Raw genomic sequence first — 17,465 nt, 5'->3', positions numbered from 1 at the left:
AGATGGACACAATAAAGGACAGAAATGGTATGGACCTAACAGAAGCAGAAGATATCAAGAAGAGGTGGCAAGAACACACAGAAGAACTATACAAAAAAGAGCTTCGTGACCCAGATAACCACGATGCTGTGATCACTCACCTAAAGCCAGACATCCTGGAGTGCAAAATCAAATGGGCCTTAGGAAGCATCACTACGAACAGAGCTAGTGGAGGTGATGGAATTCCAGCTGAGCTATTTCAAATCCTAAAAGATGATGCTGTGAAAACGCTGCACTCAATATGCCAGCAAATTTGGAAAACTCAGCAGTGGCCACAGGACTGGAAAAGGTCAGTTTTTATTCCAATCCCAAAGAAAGGCAATGCCAAAGAAAGTACAAACTAATGCACAATTACACTCATTTAATATGCTGGCAAAGTAATGCTCAAAATCCTTCAAGCTAGGCTTCAACAGTATGTGAACCGAGAACTTCCAGATGCACAAACTGGATTTAGAAACGGCAGAGGAACCAGAGATCAAATTGCCAACATCCGTTGGATCATACAGAAAGCAAGAGAATTCCAGAAAAACATCTCCTTCTGCTTCATTGACTACACTAAAGCTTTTGACCATGTGGATCACAACAAACTGTGGAAAATTCTTCAAGAGATGGAAATACCAGACCACCTTACCTGCCTCCTAAGAAATCTGTATACAGGTCAAGAAGCAACAGTTAGAACTGGACATGGAACAATGGACTGGTTCCAAATTGGGAAAGGAGTACATCAAGGCTGTATAGTGTCACCCTGCTTATTTAACTTCTATGCAGAGGGAAGGGGACAACAGAAGATGAGATGGTTGGATGGCATCACTGACTGGATGGACACAAATTTGAGCAGGCTCTGGGAGTTGGTGATGGACAGGGAAGCTTGGCGTGCTGCAGTTCATGGGGTCTCAAAGAGTTGGACACAACTAAGCTACTCAACTGAACTTATAATTGTATTAATCCTATGATCTGTATTTCTGTGGTATTGCTTGAAACTTCTCCTTTTTAATTTCTGATTTTATTGATCTGGACCCCCCCTTTTTTCTTGATGAGTTTGGCTAAAGATTTATCAATTTTCTTTATGTTTTCAAAGAATAAGCTCTTAGGTTCATTGATCTTTTCTACTGTTTGCACAGACTCTAAGAAACTATATATACATATACATATATATATATATATATATACATACATATATATGTATCTATATATACACAGATTCACTGTATTTCTATATACTAGCAATGAAAAATTATAAACTAAAGTTAAATATTTAAAACAGTATGGAAAATATGAAATATTTCAGGGTAAGTCTGACAAAAGTTTATAAACCTGTACACTGAGAACTACAAAACATTTTGAAAGAAATTAAATAACTCATAAATAGATGGAGAGATATACCTTGTTCAAAGGTCAAATGACCTGATATTGTTAACCTATCAATTATCTTCAAATTAAGCAATAGATTCTACACCATACTAATAAACCAGAGCACACTGTTTTTGTGTGTGTAAAATTATCAGCTGACTCTAAAATTCATATAGAACTTGAAAAAGGACTTAAATACTCAAAACAACTTTGAAAAGAAGAACAATGTTGGAGGACCACCACAACTTTAAGACATCATAAGACTACAGTAATCAAAACAGTGTGGTAATGGAATAAAGATAGACAAATTGATCAGTGAACAGACTAGAGAGCCCCCAAATAAAGCTGCACATATAGGGAAAACAAATTTTTGATAAAGGTGCAAAGGCAATTCAGTGAGAAAATAAAACTACAAAACTTCTAGAAGAAAATACATGAGGAAAATCTTTGTGACCTTGGTTTAGTCAAAGATTACTAGATATGACGTTAAAAGCACAATCCATAAACAAATCAATAACTTAGACTTCATCAAAATTAAAAATTTTGCTCTTCAAAAGACATTAATGAGAGAATGAAAAGACAAGCCATAGGATGGAGGAAAATATTTACAAAGCATATGATGTATCTCATAAATGACTCACATCCACAACACAAGAAAAACTCTTAAAACTCAGTAATAAGAAAGTCATAGTAAGAAACAGGCAAAAGATTTGAATGAACACTTAAGCAGGGAAAAGATGCTCAGCATTATGTCATAAGGGAAATGCTAGAATCACAAAGAGATGCCATTCCACACCCGTAGAACGGCTAATATTAAGAAGACTGAGCACACCTCACGCTGCTGAGGACATGGAGCAACTGGAGCTCCCATGCAACGTGGAGAGAGCGAACAACGGTACAACCACTTCAGACAACAGCTCAACAGTTTCTTAGACACACACATCATACGCCCCAGTCACTTCACTCCCAGGTATTTACCTCCGACAAAGACTGGTACAGGAACATCCACAGCAGTTGTATTTGTGAGCATGGAGGTGTGAGCCTGCTCTGCAGGCAGCCCTGCTCCTCCGGGTGCCGGGCATCAGCCGGGGTTTGCGACACTCCTGGTACACAGGCATCTCGTCTGGGCCTCACACTGGGTCCCAGGCCGGAGGGCAAGGGTGAGACCCCTCTTCCTGATGCCCAGGGCTGTCCTGTGTGGTGCCCCTCAGGGCTCCTCCCGTGGCACCTGGCCTGCCACTTCCATGCCTCTCCTGCCTTGACAGTGGGGCTGGCATATCTCAACCCCAGCGTGTCCCCATCCAAGCTCCCATCTCCCCCAACCCTCAGCTGCAGTCTCCCCATGTGGAGGGCAAACTGCTGTTTGCCTCAGAGAGAGGGCCTCCATGCAAGCAGCCTGGACTTTCTTTCTCCCACAGCACACTTGGGATCCGAAAGCAAGACTGTGTTCCTCCTCCAGAGCCAGTGCCCTGGCCCAGCCCCACCTCATCTTTCCTGTGCCCCTGCCCCCCTGAACCAGCTCCTGCTGCCCTGGCCGCTCCTCGACTTGCTGTTCTCCAGACGAGTGCACTGGGGGGGACACCTTAGCTCCCCCTTGGCCTGCAGCTTCTTGAGCCCCAGCATTGACACAGTACTTCCCACACCCCTCACCCCATGGTTGGCTCTGGCTCTCTAAGGCACTCCTCACCCTCTCCACTGGCCACCCACCACTGACTGAGGTCCCCAGAGGAAGGCTGGTGCCCACCTTGTCCCTGCTGCCTCCAGGCCCCGAACTGTGGCCTGCACCTGGCCAACGTGTCCAGTAGGTGAGTGAGCTGCAGCCCTAAACGGCTGGGCGTGCAGTGTAGCCAGGCGCCTCTATGCTGTGCACCCACTTGATCAGCGAACTCCAGGGAGGGCGGAGCAGGGTGCTTGTATGGCCCGAGCCCTGGAGGCCTGGCCAGAGTCTGAGGAGCAGGGCAGCTCCTCATGGGGCAGACACAGAGGGGCTCCTGCTGTGAGGTGGGCACCAAGGAAGAGCCCCCTGGGCCCCTTGGACCCTCGATCATGCAGGGGGGTGGTGCCCGCAGCAGGGGTTGGCCTCGCCTCACCTCCAGACCCCCACTTGCTACAGTGCCCGTGAGCCCAGATCTGGCTGAGGAGGCGGTGCCCGTGCGGCCCAGGGCCACACAGCAAGGCAGCCCTCTGCCCCGGGCCTGGGTCCCCCGGGCTTCAGCACTGAGAGGTGTGTGGTGGGCTCTGCGGGTGAGCACAGGTGGGCTAAGCTGGGGGGAGTGGAGAGGGGTGGGTTCCCACTGGGAAGCTCAGGGCCACTGAGTCCACAGTGTGGCCAGGGGAAGGAGGGGGTGGCCTCACTTGCAGGCGCTGGCCTTGGGGTTACATCTCTGCCATCTAAGCAGCTTTGCAGAAGTAAGGTGAGCAAGACTCATACAAGCCAAACCCTGAAGGTGGGAGCAGGTGGAATCTCACTTTATCTGAGAAGGTGGAGCCAATCCTTGGTTTGTGTGGGGTCTGAGTTCGGCGGGAGGCAGGGGGGTCACAGAGAGGAGTCCAAGATGAGGGGCAGCGCACATCATTTATTGAACTGAGACCCAGTGCAGAGATGCCTCCCAGCTTGTCCACACTGTCAGCCCCAAAGACAGATGCCCGGGGCCCAGCAGCCCGCTCCATCCTCCCCTGTCACAACCCCAAGCCCTCCACTCCTCCACCCTCGGACATAGGGAGATGTGCACCCCACCCGGTGCTGGCCCGTGTGGCCATGGGAGACAAGGGCAAGGGGACTGGGGGAGGGGGGCGGCTTCCTGTGGCCACAGCTCTGGGGCCTTGGAGACAACATCCACACATCAAACCAAGTCTTAAAAAGGTTACATGGACACTAAGGAACGACGTTTCTAGAGCGTCATGGATGGGAGTGGCCACAAAGCTTTTAAAATAATGGACATGGCATGCCAATGCATGAGGAGCAGGCATAAATGAACTTGGAGCAGTGTCAGGGTGGAGCCGGGGGCCCCAGACACACTTGGAGCATTGTGGGCACAGGTCTAGGGCACAGATAGCTTCTGTTGGTAAAGAAACCTCTACATCTGCAGGGGGAGGGGGCAGTCTGCACAGGTGGTGAGCGTGGGGGCGTAGTGGGGTTAGAGAGCGCCCATCCCGGTGACCTCGGACGTCAGCCTGGAAGAGACAAGGGCACAGGTCACAGGTTCCCGTGTTCTCATGGGCGAGGCGTCCTCAGAGCCCTGAGCCTTCCTTCACAGCCGGGGGCCTGCATGCCAATCACCCCTCGGGGTTGGGGTGAGGGACATGTGACAGGCCCAGGCTGCCACGGTGGTTTCTGCTGCCACTGTGGGGAGGTGTGCAGGAGTCGCCCTGCCAGGGAGGCGTGGATGTGGGGCTCCCCACAGCGTGCCATGTAGGGTGTCAACGCCTAGCGACCTGCGTGGGGCCATGTGGCATGGCTGGAGGGTAGAAGTCAAGTGTGAGAGCACAGAGGAGTGGGTGCTCCTGTGCCACCTGGAGTTTCCCCAACCACGCTCCACCCCCAGAGGGGAACCCCAGGAGGCAGGCCAGTCCAGGCCCCGCCCACGTTCTCACCTGGCGTTGATGAGGTACTGGGCAAGGCTGATGTTGGCTGGGGTCCCCGTGATGGTGATCTGGCGCTCTGATGACCCCTCTGTGGCATTGGCAATTTTGATCTGCGCTCCAGACATCTGTCGAATTTCATTGATTTTGGTCCCTTGGCGTCCAATTATGCAGCCTATTAGCTGGAAGAAAGGATGGAGGAGCATCTTGGAGAGAATCCACTGTGGTCTGAGTGCAGCTGAGACACAAGGGGAGCCGGGGGTCCCGCTGCACCAGTCCCTACTCTGGTTCCCCCAAGAGGCATGGCTCTGCTCCTGCTGGAGGATGGGAGCCTCGAGGCCTCGACTGTAGCAAGTCCCGTCAAATGAAGAGCCTGCAGTCATGGAGACCCCTCACCCGGCTCAGTGTCCTCTGGGAGCCTGAGGCCATGCTGGCCCCTCTACGCTGCACTCTGGGGCTGGAGGGATGTTTGAGTGGACACAGGAGCTGGAGAGGCATGTCCCCAGCTGTCACTGTGCCCCCCAGGCTGTTGTCCCTCCAGGACACCAGATCCATACCTGCTCCGGTATCTTGGTTTGGGGATTGGAGTTGGCGTTCTTAAGATGACTTGGGGCTCTAGAGGATGGTTGGGAGATAACTGAGTGTGTGAAGGAAAGTGTAACGGAACATGTGAGGGAGTGTGTAAGGGAGGGTGTGAGGGGAGCGTGTGAGGGAAGTGTGGACAGAGGGTGTGCGAGGAGTGTATGGGAGACCCTGTGGGGGATTATGTCGGGGGGTGTGTGGTGGAGGGCATGGGGAGAGCGTGTGGGGGCGTGTGTGAAGGGAGCGTGTGAGACCCTGTGAGGGAAGCATGTCAGGGGAGTGTGTGGGGGGAGCGTGGGAGGTCCTCCAAGGGCCTTCGGGGTGCTCCTGAACCACCTGCCCCCAGGGTGACCCTGGTTCCAGGGCAGGGCCTTCCCCGGGCAGCCAGTATGCCCAAGCAGCTCTGGCATCTTCATTCTGAGTTCACCCTGAAGCCCCCATGGCTCCTCCCTGTCTGGTAACTTGGGGTGATGTCACCCACCCCCAAGGGCATTCAGCTTAATGGGGGGGGAACATGGGCTCAGGCGGGTGAGGCTGGACGTACTCACATCATTGGGAATGGTGAGCTCGTGAGTGCTGGCCGGGGGGCTGGCGTCCAGACCTGGGCACAGCGAGAGGACAGGGTTAGGCGGGTGAAGGCTAGGTGAAGGCTGTTCCCACCGCGCGGTCACCTGACCCCGCTCCCCACTCGGCCACAGGCAGGCAGGGCTGGGGAATGCCCAGGGCAGGGTCTGCACAGCTGGGGGCTGGGGCCTATGAGACCTGGGTCCCAACTGCCACCCATCTCCTGACCCAGCATCTCTCAAACAGGGAGAAGGAACCTGGCAGGAGGCAGTTCCTTTTTTCCTTCTGGGTACAACTTGCGTCACTTGTCTGCCATGTGGCACAGTCTCCTGAGACATCGCTCAGACACGCTGGTGGCTATGCCTGGTGTGCAGGCCATGCAGTCACACCAGCCCTGGGTGCCCCAGACTTGCCAGCACAGCTTCCTCCGCTGCCCCAGCCACCCCTCACTTCCCTTGCAGGCCCTGTGGCTCCGGCCCCCCACAGCACTTCCAGTGTTGGGGCAGGGAGGCTGGACTGAGAGCCGGGCCTGGGAAGACGTGCCTTTCCACAGGGTGTCTGGGCCGAAGATGAGCACCCAGGCCCAGCTCCTCACACGTTGCAGCGTCCATTTCTACAAATCCCAGCTCAGGACCCACCAAGTCAGAGCCAGCCTCTCAGGATCAAGGACAAGTCCCACACTTGCTTCAGAAACAGTGACCACAAAACAGGGGGGCCCCGAGGGGAGGCAGGCAATCACCAGGCAGAGTGCTCCTCCATCCCAGGCGCTTCCATCTAGTCAGGAGGCAGCTCAAGCTCAAGCCTGTGGCTGCGACCCCGCCATCCTTCCTCAGCCCCACCCCTCTCTCCCCTGCAGCCAGGCATTGCAGTTGCCACATTCTGGAACATTCCAGAGTTCAGAACATTCTGGAACCTGAGCCCTTTGCCCACCCCTTGCTCCTCCCTCGCTGGTCCCTTCCTCTCAGCCTAATCCCTGCATGCCTAGGGGGTCCTGACAAATGGGAGGGCCCGGTCCCTGCCCACATGTCCTCCTCCACGGCAACCATGTCCCTGGAACAAGATGTGCGGTGGGCACTGGTGTCCCCAGCACAGGGGCCTGGCGGGGCCGAGGCTGTTCTGGGGCCCGTGGAGCACAGGGCTCAGCTGTGCTGAACAAACCAACTCACCCCAAACAGTCTGTCAGTTTCTCTTACACAGCTAAACCCGGAGCTACTGTTCTTTATCTCTTTTTATAAAGGTATTTTCAATACAATTAACAGTCTCTCATCCATCTGTATGCACATTCAATCAACAGTGACATTTAAAACGTCACCTCAGAGACTTCCTTGGTCCTGAGTACCATGCAAGGACTCCTGGTTTGGGAATCACACCTGCTCCCCTGGCTTGTGTTTTCCAAATAAGGGGACTTCTTTGAAAAGGTGCTAAAGCCATCCCAGGGTACAGGTGAGCTTCCTCTCAGGAGTTGCAAGCACTGCCTCTCCTGCATAAGTCCCAGATGCCGGGGAGCATGTGACGCAGCCTCAGGGTGAGGACAACCCGGTCCAGCCTCCTGACCCGCTGCTATGGCACGTGTGTGTGCATGTGCACTGGTGTGTGTGTTGCATGTGCATGGGGGGTGTGCATGTGCATGGGTGTGTGTGTGTGCATGTGCACTGGTGTGTGTGTGCATGTGCATGGGGGGTAAGTGCCTGTGTGCATGCGTGTACATGGGGTGTGTGTGTGTGCATGGGGGGTGTATGTGTGCATAGGTACATGGGGGTGTGTGTGCATGTACATGGGGGTGTTTGTGTGCATGTGCGTGGCGGGGGTGAGTGCCTGTGTGCATGCGTGTACATAGGTTGTGTGTGTGTGCATGGGGGGGTGTATGTGTGCATGTGCACGGGTGCATATGTACATGGGGGCATGTGTGTACGTGTGCATGGTGCGTGTGTGCCCGTGTGCATGTGTGTGCATGTGCATTGTGGGGTGTGTATGCATATGCACATGGGGGTCGTGTGTGTCCATGCACATGGTGGGGTGTGTGTGTGCATGGGGTGTATGTGTACCTGAGTTCCAAGGGTCCCAGGAGCCCTGAAGAGGGAGGTCGTCACAGTGATGTGTTAACATGAGTCCCCTGTCTCTGAAGCCATGCTGGGAGGGCTGTGGTGGGGTTGGGGTGCGGTGAGGGAGCGTTCTTCCTGGGAAGGCCAGGTCCTGGGGGCCCCCAGATGATATCCCAGAGACCAGGGCTGGGCGGTTACTGAAATCTCACTATAAATGGCAGAGGGCTGCACAGAGCCCCTGGACATGTGTTATCACCCAGATACGGAACTGTACAGAGGTTGGTATGCAGCTCCATAATCAAAATTATTCTGTTTTCCTCTAATTTCCACTCATTAAAATCTCCATTAGCTTAATTAAAAGCCGCACCGAGAAGAAACCCACAGCAAGCACACGGAGCATCAGAGCCGGGGTTTCAGCTTGAGACGACCCCTGAGCCCCATGGTCTCAGCCGGGCCCCTGTGGTCCTGAGGGACAGATGACAGGCAGATGCCCTGAGGTTCAGAACAGCAGTGGGGGCGGCAGCTGAGACCCTCCCTGGCTTCCCTGTAAGCTGGACCCTCACTCTTCTGCTCTGATCCAGGCCTGCATGGGGAGTGGGTCAGAGCGTGGCAGGTGCCTCTGTCACAGGGCCCTTGCCAAATCCAAGGCACATGCTTCCAGTGGCTTTGCTCCCAAACAGCCTGTCATGAGCCATGCCCCCTGCTCCAAGCCTGGGGATCCACACCCACCCTGCCACGTCAGGGGGTGTTTAGTGCAGATCCACCCCAGGGTGGTCTTCTCTCCTACGAAAACTCACAGCCTGGTCGGCCCTTTCCTCCAGCCCCCCTGCTGTGCCCCTGGGAGGATAAACGTCCTTCCACCTGATGGGGCAGCTGTGCCCCGAGCACTGGCAGAAGCTTGACCCATCACCGCGATTCCAGAGCCATGGGTGGAAGCCGGGAGCCGCGTGTGCAGACCTGGAGTGGCTGCTCGCGGCGGTGGCAGCCCTGCCCCTAGGCGCTCAGCGAGTGGCCCTCTGGCCCCTTCCACCTGCCAGGTCCTTTCCTGGCTTGCTGGCTCTCCATTTAGCGTGGTTTTATTTTACCTGATGACTGGCCCATCAGATTTTGAGCTTCTTCGGAGGAGTGTAAAGGCAGCTTTTCTCCTGGAGAGCAAAGAAGAAACAGATTTAATGTTTTGCCCTCAAGGAGAGAAGCAAGGTCACTTCAACTAGGGAAGCTCAAAGTCTGACTGGTGCGCCGCCCTGCGCTATGGGGGCGCCGTCCGAGCAGACCGCCCTGTGGGTGTACGGCCTCCTGCAGGAGGACCTCCCCAACGGCCAGCGGGCAGCAGAGCAGCACGAACCCTCGAGGGGGAGGCGTCTCCTTCAGGAAGGCCAGCTGCGGGGTGACTGACCCACACAGAGGCAGCAGAGAGACCCTTGCCCGCCCGCGGCAGCGTGCCCAGCACTGTGCCCCAGCACTCAGACAGCCCTACCTGCTCCGCTCGCTGCCCTGAACACAGACGCTCGGAGAGAGAAAGGCCCCGGGTGAGAAGAGAGGTCAGAAGGGCGGCTGGGTACGTACCGGGGAAAGCGGGGTTGGTCTGTCCGAGGGGAGGAAAGGGGGTTTGCTGCATGGCCAGCTGGTGGAGCTTGGTCAACTGCTGGGGTAGGAGGGACACGAGAGCTAAGAAGGTTATTGTTATCGAGTACAAGTCACACCAAATTAAAAACGCGTAACAGAAGTCTGCACAGAGAGAGAGAAAGGGGCCATGCGACACATGGCGGACTCAGCAGCACGCAAGGACTTGGCCTGGAGTAACCAATGGGCCACGGTCGGTTGGCAGGCACTGAGTCCTTCCCCCTTCAGCCTTGGTCAGGCAGGCGCCTAGGCTCACTGGGGAGGTCTAGAGCTAGAGAGCAGGACCTGCAGGGCCCCTAGAAGCCTCAACGTCACACTGTCACTCATGGGACTCAGGCGTGTGGGCGGGAGACCCACGCCCTCTCCCTTCTGCACACCTGGCCCTGGATCCAGATAGCTGCCTGGCCCTCACTCTCCCCAGAGGGTGACTCAGTGGGGGCCCCCTGCGGGCCCACAGCCCATGGCCCGCCTCCTGGGTCCCCAGGATCACAGGCAGAGGGCTGGAAGTCTCCACCCGAGGGTGCTACAGAGCCATGGGTGCTGCAGAGCTGCCAGGAGGGTGCCGGGATCCCGTGGGGCCTGCCACGCCTGCACCCTTCCCTCGTCCTTTGTGACCTGACCTTTGTCCCCCATCCCCTAGACTTTTGTGGGAGGCTTTGAAACGCAGTTTCTTTAGTTATATTATCTGAGCCTCACTTCTTAAATAAGCACTAAAAACAACAGAGAATGGAGGTAACCATGGTGAGCCCCTGGCCACCTAAAAAGGGCTGTCCAAACCCCACCCCTGGCCTTGGAGACTGCTGGATGTGTCCTTAGCCCTGACTCACCCACTGGCCCGTCTCCAGCCGAGCGGATGGAGGGCCAGATCATTCCAGGACACGCTCGCAACTCCCGACCTTCACAAAGGAAGCCTAGCCTGAGTGTTTCCAGGGCCCGGAGGCCTCCACCGAGCCCCGTGGCTGGAAGGCGGGGGCACCTGAGGAGAGTTGTGGGCATCTGCAGGTGACATGTGGATCTGACCAGTCACCCCATTGGTCCCATCCTGCAGAGTCTGAGGGGGAAGAGAAGGACAAACACTGGGATTTCTGACGTCCCAGCCTTCAAGGGTGAGCCCTTGGCTGAGAGAGGAGTGGGTTTGCTGCTGGCCTCCCGCGGGCCGGGCACGGTCTGAGAGTCCCTAATGAGATGGGGCACAGGCAGAGCTGGCTACATCTGACTCAGCTGTCATGTCTGGCGGTTCCAAGGAGGGGACGGGGTGACCCGGGGTCAGAGTCCTCTCTGAGAGTCCCCAGTGAGGTGGGGTTGGGGCTTACAGCACACTGCTGCCTGGCATGTCAGCCCGGTGACCCAACACCACAGGGTCAGGTGACCTGAGCAGACGTGCACGGAAGCAGCCTGAGAGGTGTCAGGCGAGCACACCCAGGAATTACTGTCATGGGAACACCAGCCACGCCCTGCGGATGAGAGGTGACCGGTAACTACTGTGCCACAGGCAAGACAACCCTGTGCAAGAGGCTGACGGGCCGGGGACCCCGCTGCTCAGCTCCTCCTCTCAGAGATGTGTCGAAAGAAAGATGGCGAGGACCTGCAGGCGCCGGGGGCATGAGGATGAGAGTGGTGGGAGCACTGACTCTGCCTGCGAACCACCCCCACCCCAGAGCACAGCAAGTCACCCTGGGTCACCAGGACACTGGGCAGCTGCTGTGCCTGAGTCCACCTACACAGAGGGCTACAATGGGGGCTGATGAAGGGACAGAGCTCCTCAGATGGAGGAGGAAACCCATGTCCAGGGACAACTAACATCCAGGTGGCCGTCCACAGCCCGGTAGTGCAGACAGGCCATCTGTGCTGACCTCACTGGGGTTTCTTGCAGACACAGCACTGGGGCATGGACAGTGGTCCGGGGGAACCAGCCCTTCACCTGGGGGCTCTAGCCCCTTCACCCGGGGGCCGGGGCCAGCGGGGAACCCCAGGAGCGGCCCTGTGCTGTGTACAGGGCCTCGGGGTCTCGGCTGGGCTGCTCCCGGTTCCGGGTCCACGGCTCCATCCCAGCCAGTGTCTGTGCATCTGATGGCCAGGCTTGTGTGCTTGCCATGAGGGCAGAGCCCTCTCCTTCTGTCCCTGAGTCCCCAGAAGTGCACGGCTGTGCACTGGACAGGACCGCAGGGCAGATCGGGGCTCTGGGGGCAGGAGAACCGACCCGAGTCGGCTCCAGCTCCGACCAGAGCTGTGCACACGGGCATAGCTGGGAGATGGGCCCCACGTGGGCGGCAGGCAGGCTGAAGAAGCGCTCCCATGTGAGTTGGGTGAAGGAACATCGCACACTCACAAGGCTCCCCACTGGGCTGCCCATGGCCCCCACACCTGGGGATGATCCTCTGTCTCCCAGTTAGACGGATGAGCCCGCCACCACGCGTGTTACAGGCACAGCCGGACGACCCGAGGGAGGGCTCTGCTTGCACCTAGGAAGTTTGACCCTCAGAAGTGCAGCTGCTCCGACCCTGACCTGTCCTCCTGCACGTACCTGCTGCCTTTTATGAAACAGTGGCCACAGCACACATAACCCCCTCTGGCACCCATGGATGTGAGGTGACTCCTGGGGAAGGACTGGCCGGACAGGGTGCCCAGGGAAGCCCTCCCCCCGAGTGGGGGACCACTGGATGTCAGCTGACATCTTCCTGTCCTGGTTTTGTCCTTAACTGGGCCTCCTGGGCTCCATTTCTTCATTTTGTAAAGGAAGGAGCAACACTGGGTACTGAGGGGACTTCCCACTTTTTGAGGTGTTTCTCCCAGAAATGTGGCCAGATTTGAGGAAAGAAAGGAGGGGAGGTGGCGCCACATCGCAGACGTTTCTCCATGACCCCTCCTTCCCACTGAACCGAGTTGGGCATGAAACACAGGCAAGGGCTCAGGAGGGAACTCACAAGCACACGGCTGCACACACATCCAGAGACAGGCTGCGTGGTCCCGGCTGTGAGTCTCCTCTCCCGTGAAGTGCTCGCTGCTGTCCTTTGCCCATCTTTCTACCGGGCTGTTTTCTGCTGATTCATGTAAATGTACATATTTCAGATTCTCATTCTAGTTCAGCTCCGTGTACTAGAAAGATCTGTCCCCCAATCTCCTTATGGAGCCTTGAGAGAAACCAAATTTAAAAATTCTAATGTGGTCAGATTCATCACTGTTTTCTTTACAGTTTGTGTTTCTGTGAACTGAAAGATATTCTGTTTTCTTCTAAAAGCGCTACAGCTGTCTCTCTCGTGTTGAAGTTCTCAGTCCAGGCGGAGTGTTTGTTTTGTTTCCCATCAGATGTTCTCTGTGTGACCAGCTTGCTGGCTTGGGCCTTTGCTCTTCCACATAAAACAGCAGCAGGGACTTTTGTCACTTCTGCAGTACCCGCATCTCAACTTGGGAGGACCCCTGATGTCCTGCCCAGGAGGGTCGTGTGTCTTTCCTTTCACTGTGCTCTTCTGGTCTGCTCTAAGTTTCAATAAGGACGAGATTTTTTTTTTTTTTTTTAAATAACATTTTAACTATTGATTTTAACTTACTGCTTTGTGGGAGAGAGCTGTCTCTCTGATTCCAGCTTTTGAGAGAGTCTGCGCTCTGTGTGTCGTGGAGCTTTGTAAGCATTCTCGTGGGTCCGGCAGCTGTGCTGGGGAGTGCTCAGGGCGCGCTGGTTAACTTGCCTCAGGCGGGACTGTCAGCATCTCTTCCTTCTTGGCTACAAGGCCTTCACTTTCAGGCTCTGCTGCAATGTCTGTCAGATTCCCCTAATGGTTTAATTTTTTCCTTTACATATGTTTGAAGCTGTGTTTTAGGTGCATACAAATTTAAATTGCTTTCTTTGAGTGAACTGAACAATTTATCAATAAGTAATGAGTAAGTGATTTGCCTTAAAGTCTTGTTTTGCTCCCCACTGATAATAGTATATTGCTTCTTTGGGTTAGTATTTTCCCATATTTTTCCCATCTATCTTTTTTTTTTCCTTCTTCTTTAGGTGTGCCCTTTGAAATAAAACTGAAAACTTTTCTGTTTTTGTTTGCTTGTTTATTTATTTTTTAAAAATCTGACAGACCTTGTTTTTTAACTAGAAAGTTTCTCTCACTTTGGTCACAATTACCATAGATGTATACTGATTTCTGTTGTCTTATTTTAATTGCCCTGATCGTCCAGGGTTTCTTTTCTCGTTCCCTTCCTGCTGTGTTGATTAATGATATTTTCCAGTCACCCATGTCCCCCCCACACCTTTAATGAAGTTACAGAAGTGAATGCTTTTCTGTTAGCCACCACTCTGGAATTGTAACACGCACATTTGCAGTCCTAATGCAGCATCTTTGCCTCCTCCTGAATGCCACAGTGGCCCCAGGATGTTCTCATCCCCTCGGCCACATCCTGAACCTTAGCTGTGCTCTTGGGGTCCATTCAGTTCTGTAGGTTAATCCCAGCAATTAGCACTGACTTTGATTTTACAAAGTGTGTTTTCATTGACCCAGATGTTAATGTTTTAATAGACAAAAATATCAATGTTTTCTTTCTGATTTGTGCTTCTTTTAAAAGGAAAGAGATGGTAGCTTTCTTCACTTACCATTCTTTCTTGTGTTCATAGCCTTCTTTCTGCAGTCATTTTCCTTTTCCTGAAGGGCGCCCCTTACGAGATCACAGCTGTTTGTCTGAAAAACACCTGTACCTCGGTGATCCTCTGATGGTAGTTTTATTTCATCACCACCTTGTGGCCCCTGAGTTGCTCCTTTGTGATATTCTTTCTCCCTCTATCTTCTGAAGATATGCTTTGGTCTCTGGTGTCATGGGGTTTTGTTCGGACATGTCTAAGAAGGATTTGGGTTGATCTTGTTTGAGATTTGTTGGGATTGCTGAATGTGAGGACTGTTTTGTTACTGATTCTAGAAATTCTCTGCGATCATCTCTTAGAGTCTTCTCTTGCTCCAGCCTATCCTCTCTTCCTGGGGCTCTGACTGGATCTGGGTTCTTCCTTCTCAGTTCTCCGTGCATACAAGTCACCCCCGGTCTTGTGAAAATGCAGGTTCCGATTCTGGGAGGGGCAGGCTGAGAGCCCTGCCACTGAAAAGAAGCTCAGCTCAGCCAGAGAGGGTATGCGACCTGTAGGGGGGGTGGGGAGGGGAGTTAACCTGCCCTGTTAGCTGCTCTGCAGCAGGTGAAGCCTAGGGTGCCTCCTCACCACTGAAAAAAGCCAGAGGTGAGGGCATCAGCGGGGCAGCCATGCAGGTTCTTCTCAGCAGGGCTCTCCCTGGGAGACTAGGGGGACACTGAGGAGGCAGGCGGGGAAGGTGCTCCGCCGTCCTAGCTGTGTCCACTGTGAGGGGGTCCCAGGGATCTCGGTCTGCACAGGATCCACTGGTTGCTTCCACTCACTGTAACACACGTGTTTCCAATTTCCCCACTGCTTACTCGCTAAGCAATGACCTGGCCAACGCAGCACCCACCTTCCCCCAGGTACTCGATACTTCTGCTGAGACATGGCATTATGGAGACCCACAGCACCCACCTACCCCCAGGTACTCAATACCTCTGTTGAGACCTGATGTCGTGGGGACCCACAGCACCCACCTACCCCCAGGTACTCAATGCCCCTGCTGAGACCCAGAGTCATGGGGACTCACAGCTCTGCTGCTCCTGGACCCCAGCTCTGGAGCTCTCTTCATGAAGCTCCATGTCCTCCCTGTGAACCCCGGGGGAGGGTGTCCACCCAGGCTCCCACTGGTCCAGCCCAACTTCTGGTCTCAATCCTGCTTGTTTCCAGGCCCCTTTAAGGAGGGGATGCTGAGCAAGGGAGTGACTTGGGAACTCTGAAGACTAGAAATAAGATCCTTTCATTTGGGGTGCTTGAGGGTGACTCACTTCTCCCAGAAGAAAACAGTTCCTTCCTGGTATAATCAGCACGGGGACAGGAAGAGAGGAGGTGGGAGAGAGCAGTGATGATGCTCTGCATCTGCTCCTGCATCCTGAGTCGTGGCTGCCATGGTCCTTCCTTGTGTCTGAAACCACGTCTGACCCCTCGAGCAGGACACGTAGGGGAGTGGGCAGCTGTCCTGGAGCATTTCCACTGCCAGCCGTAATCGAGGCCACTGGCTGTGACTGAGGCCAGCCACCCAGCGGTCCCTGGCCTCTCTGGATGCCTGAGAGCTGTGAGTCCCAGCAGGATCCTGGTGAAACAAGGCCTGAGCCTGGCGAGGACCTGGAGGAAGACTGGTGAGGGTGGGCCCTGATTCTCAGGTAGGGTAAACCAGAAAGCAGGAAAAACTGCACATGCTGTAATTCTACATGAAGAAACACTCGGCTCCAGGAAATGTGTTTCCTCGTGGTCTACTCCTGATTCAAGAAGATGACTGTGTCAGTCACTGGGGTTGAAATGGTGTATTCAGTTATCTTGTAAAATAAATTAGTACTTTCTATAATGACCTAAGAAAAGTGAAAGTGAAGTTGCTCTGTTGTGTCTGACTGTTTGTGGCTCCATGGACTGTAGCCTATCAGGCTCCTCTGTCCATGGGATTTTCCAGGCAAGAGTACTGGAGTGGGTTGCATTTCCTTTTTCAGGAGATCTTCCCGACCCAGGGTTTGAACCCAGGTCTCCCGAATTGTAGGCAGACGCTTTACCGTCTGAGCCACCAGGGAAATCCGCTCTAAGAAAAATCCTACTGAATATTAAGCTCAGATGAAACTGCCTTCCTGGCCATCGTCACTTGTTACCGTTCGTTTTGTTTGAAACAGACTCTCTCAGTGACGGTTGGAGCTGTCAACTCTCTGCTCTGCAGGAGAAGCATTTTATCAGAGTCCTGCTCTATTCCCAACAGCTGTTTCACGGCACATGCAGGTCTGGAGGACATGGGGCCCCCACAGAAGCCCTCAAGGCAACTATGTAACAGCAGCTATACATTAGTTTAAAAACCAAAAAAAAAAAATCTGAAACTACCCATTTTTAAGAGATACCGAGAACATCACATGAAAGAGCAAAACAACTGACTGATATAAAAACCAATCCACCAAACCGATCAAAGTCCCTGGGGCTCGCTGGGCGCCTGTGCTGCTTGGTATCAGTGGCCGGCGCGCGAGGCCTCAGGAGGGAGCACAGGCCCCGCTCAGCGCTGCATGTCTGAGCCTCGGGTCCGGGTCCGAGCTGCACTGGGGGAAACTGGCCCCTCTGACCCAGATTGCTGTGTGCTGAGTTCTGAATGTGCTTTTGTACAGAAGCTCTTCCGAAGGCAAGAGACTGCCCGCCGTGGGGAACAAAGGCTGTGCCACCGCAGAAGCTGGCTTCCACTCTGACCTCTGCCACCCCTGCAGGTGCTCTATTGGGGTTCACGGACAGCCCCCCCAGCACTACGAGCGCTCACTCTGCATGGAGACGCACCATCCCCCACCCCAGGCTCTAGCACCCTGCCTTCCCTGGGTCACAGCCGAGGAGGGCAGGCAGCCCCATGTGGCATGGGGGCGGTCCCCAACCCTGTGTCCATCAGCTTCTCTACCATCTGACTTGTTGCTTATGAGGATTTTTAACGGATAAACTGTTAGTATTTCTTTTCTACTCAGTAGAAATTTCCTGCAATGATAGTGAATTGAATCTCTGTGCTTCCAACACATACAAACGTACTTAGCGTCGGTTAATTCTTAAAACCCTCCCTGCCCTGCTTTGCATCTTGGGCAACT

General features: G+C 54.2%; 1 protein-coding gene and 1 long non-coding RNA gene across 52 annotated transcripts in view; one reads left to right on the top strand and one right to left on the bottom strand.

The window, feature by feature from the left end:
* Window positions 1–2,229: 2,229 nt before the first annotated feature.
* LOC145539914 (uncharacterized) lies at window positions 2,230–7,369 on the top strand. 2 transcript variants are annotated; one of them, XR_014078050.1, is made up of 4 exons: window positions 2,230–2,359; window positions 2,808–3,194; window positions 5,146–5,465; window positions 6,364–7,369. It is a non-coding gene; the product is annotated as an uncharacterized LOC145539914 (long non-coding RNA). The 2 variants fall into 2 exon arrangements; XR_014078049.1 differs by having other exon boundaries at window positions 5,146–5,536.
* The window catches only part of PCBP3 (poly(rC) binding protein 3), a 221,450-nt gene continuing 207,930 nt past the window's right edge, over window positions 3,946–17,465 (bottom strand). For 19 of the 50 annotated variants that reach the window (XM_081574308.1, XM_081574325.1, XM_081574282.1 and 16 more), the window contains 5 exons: window positions 9,726–9,804; window positions 9,245–9,304; window positions 6,102–6,154; window positions 4,984–5,153; window positions 3,946–4,563 (listed from right to left, as the gene is read on the bottom strand). In XM_081574308.1, the coding sequence (XP_081430434.1) occupies window positions 4,527–4,563; window positions 4,984–5,153; window positions 6,102–6,154; window positions 9,245–9,304; window positions 9,726–9,804 (399 nt within the window). In that variant the 3' untranslated portion in view covers window positions 3,946–4,526. The remainder of the gene's footprint in view (window positions 4,564–4,983; window positions 5,154–6,101; window positions 6,155–9,244; window positions 9,305–9,725; window positions 9,805–17,465) is intronic. The other 31 variants (XM_081574327.1, XM_081574286.1, XM_081574296.1 and 28 more) reach the window with 5 other exon arrangements.

The sequence above is a fragment of the Giraffa tippelskirchi genome, chromosome 2, assembly GCF_054371585.1.
Source record: "Giraffa tippelskirchi isolate mGirTip1 chromosome 2, T2T-mGirTip1v1.2.pri, whole genome shotgun sequence".
Taxonomy (NCBI): domain Eukaryota; kingdom Metazoa; phylum Chordata; class Mammalia; order Artiodactyla; family Giraffidae; genus Giraffa; species Giraffa tippelskirchi.
Note: the sequence above shows the minus strand (reverse complement) of the source record. Positions and strands in the feature narration are given on the sequence as shown.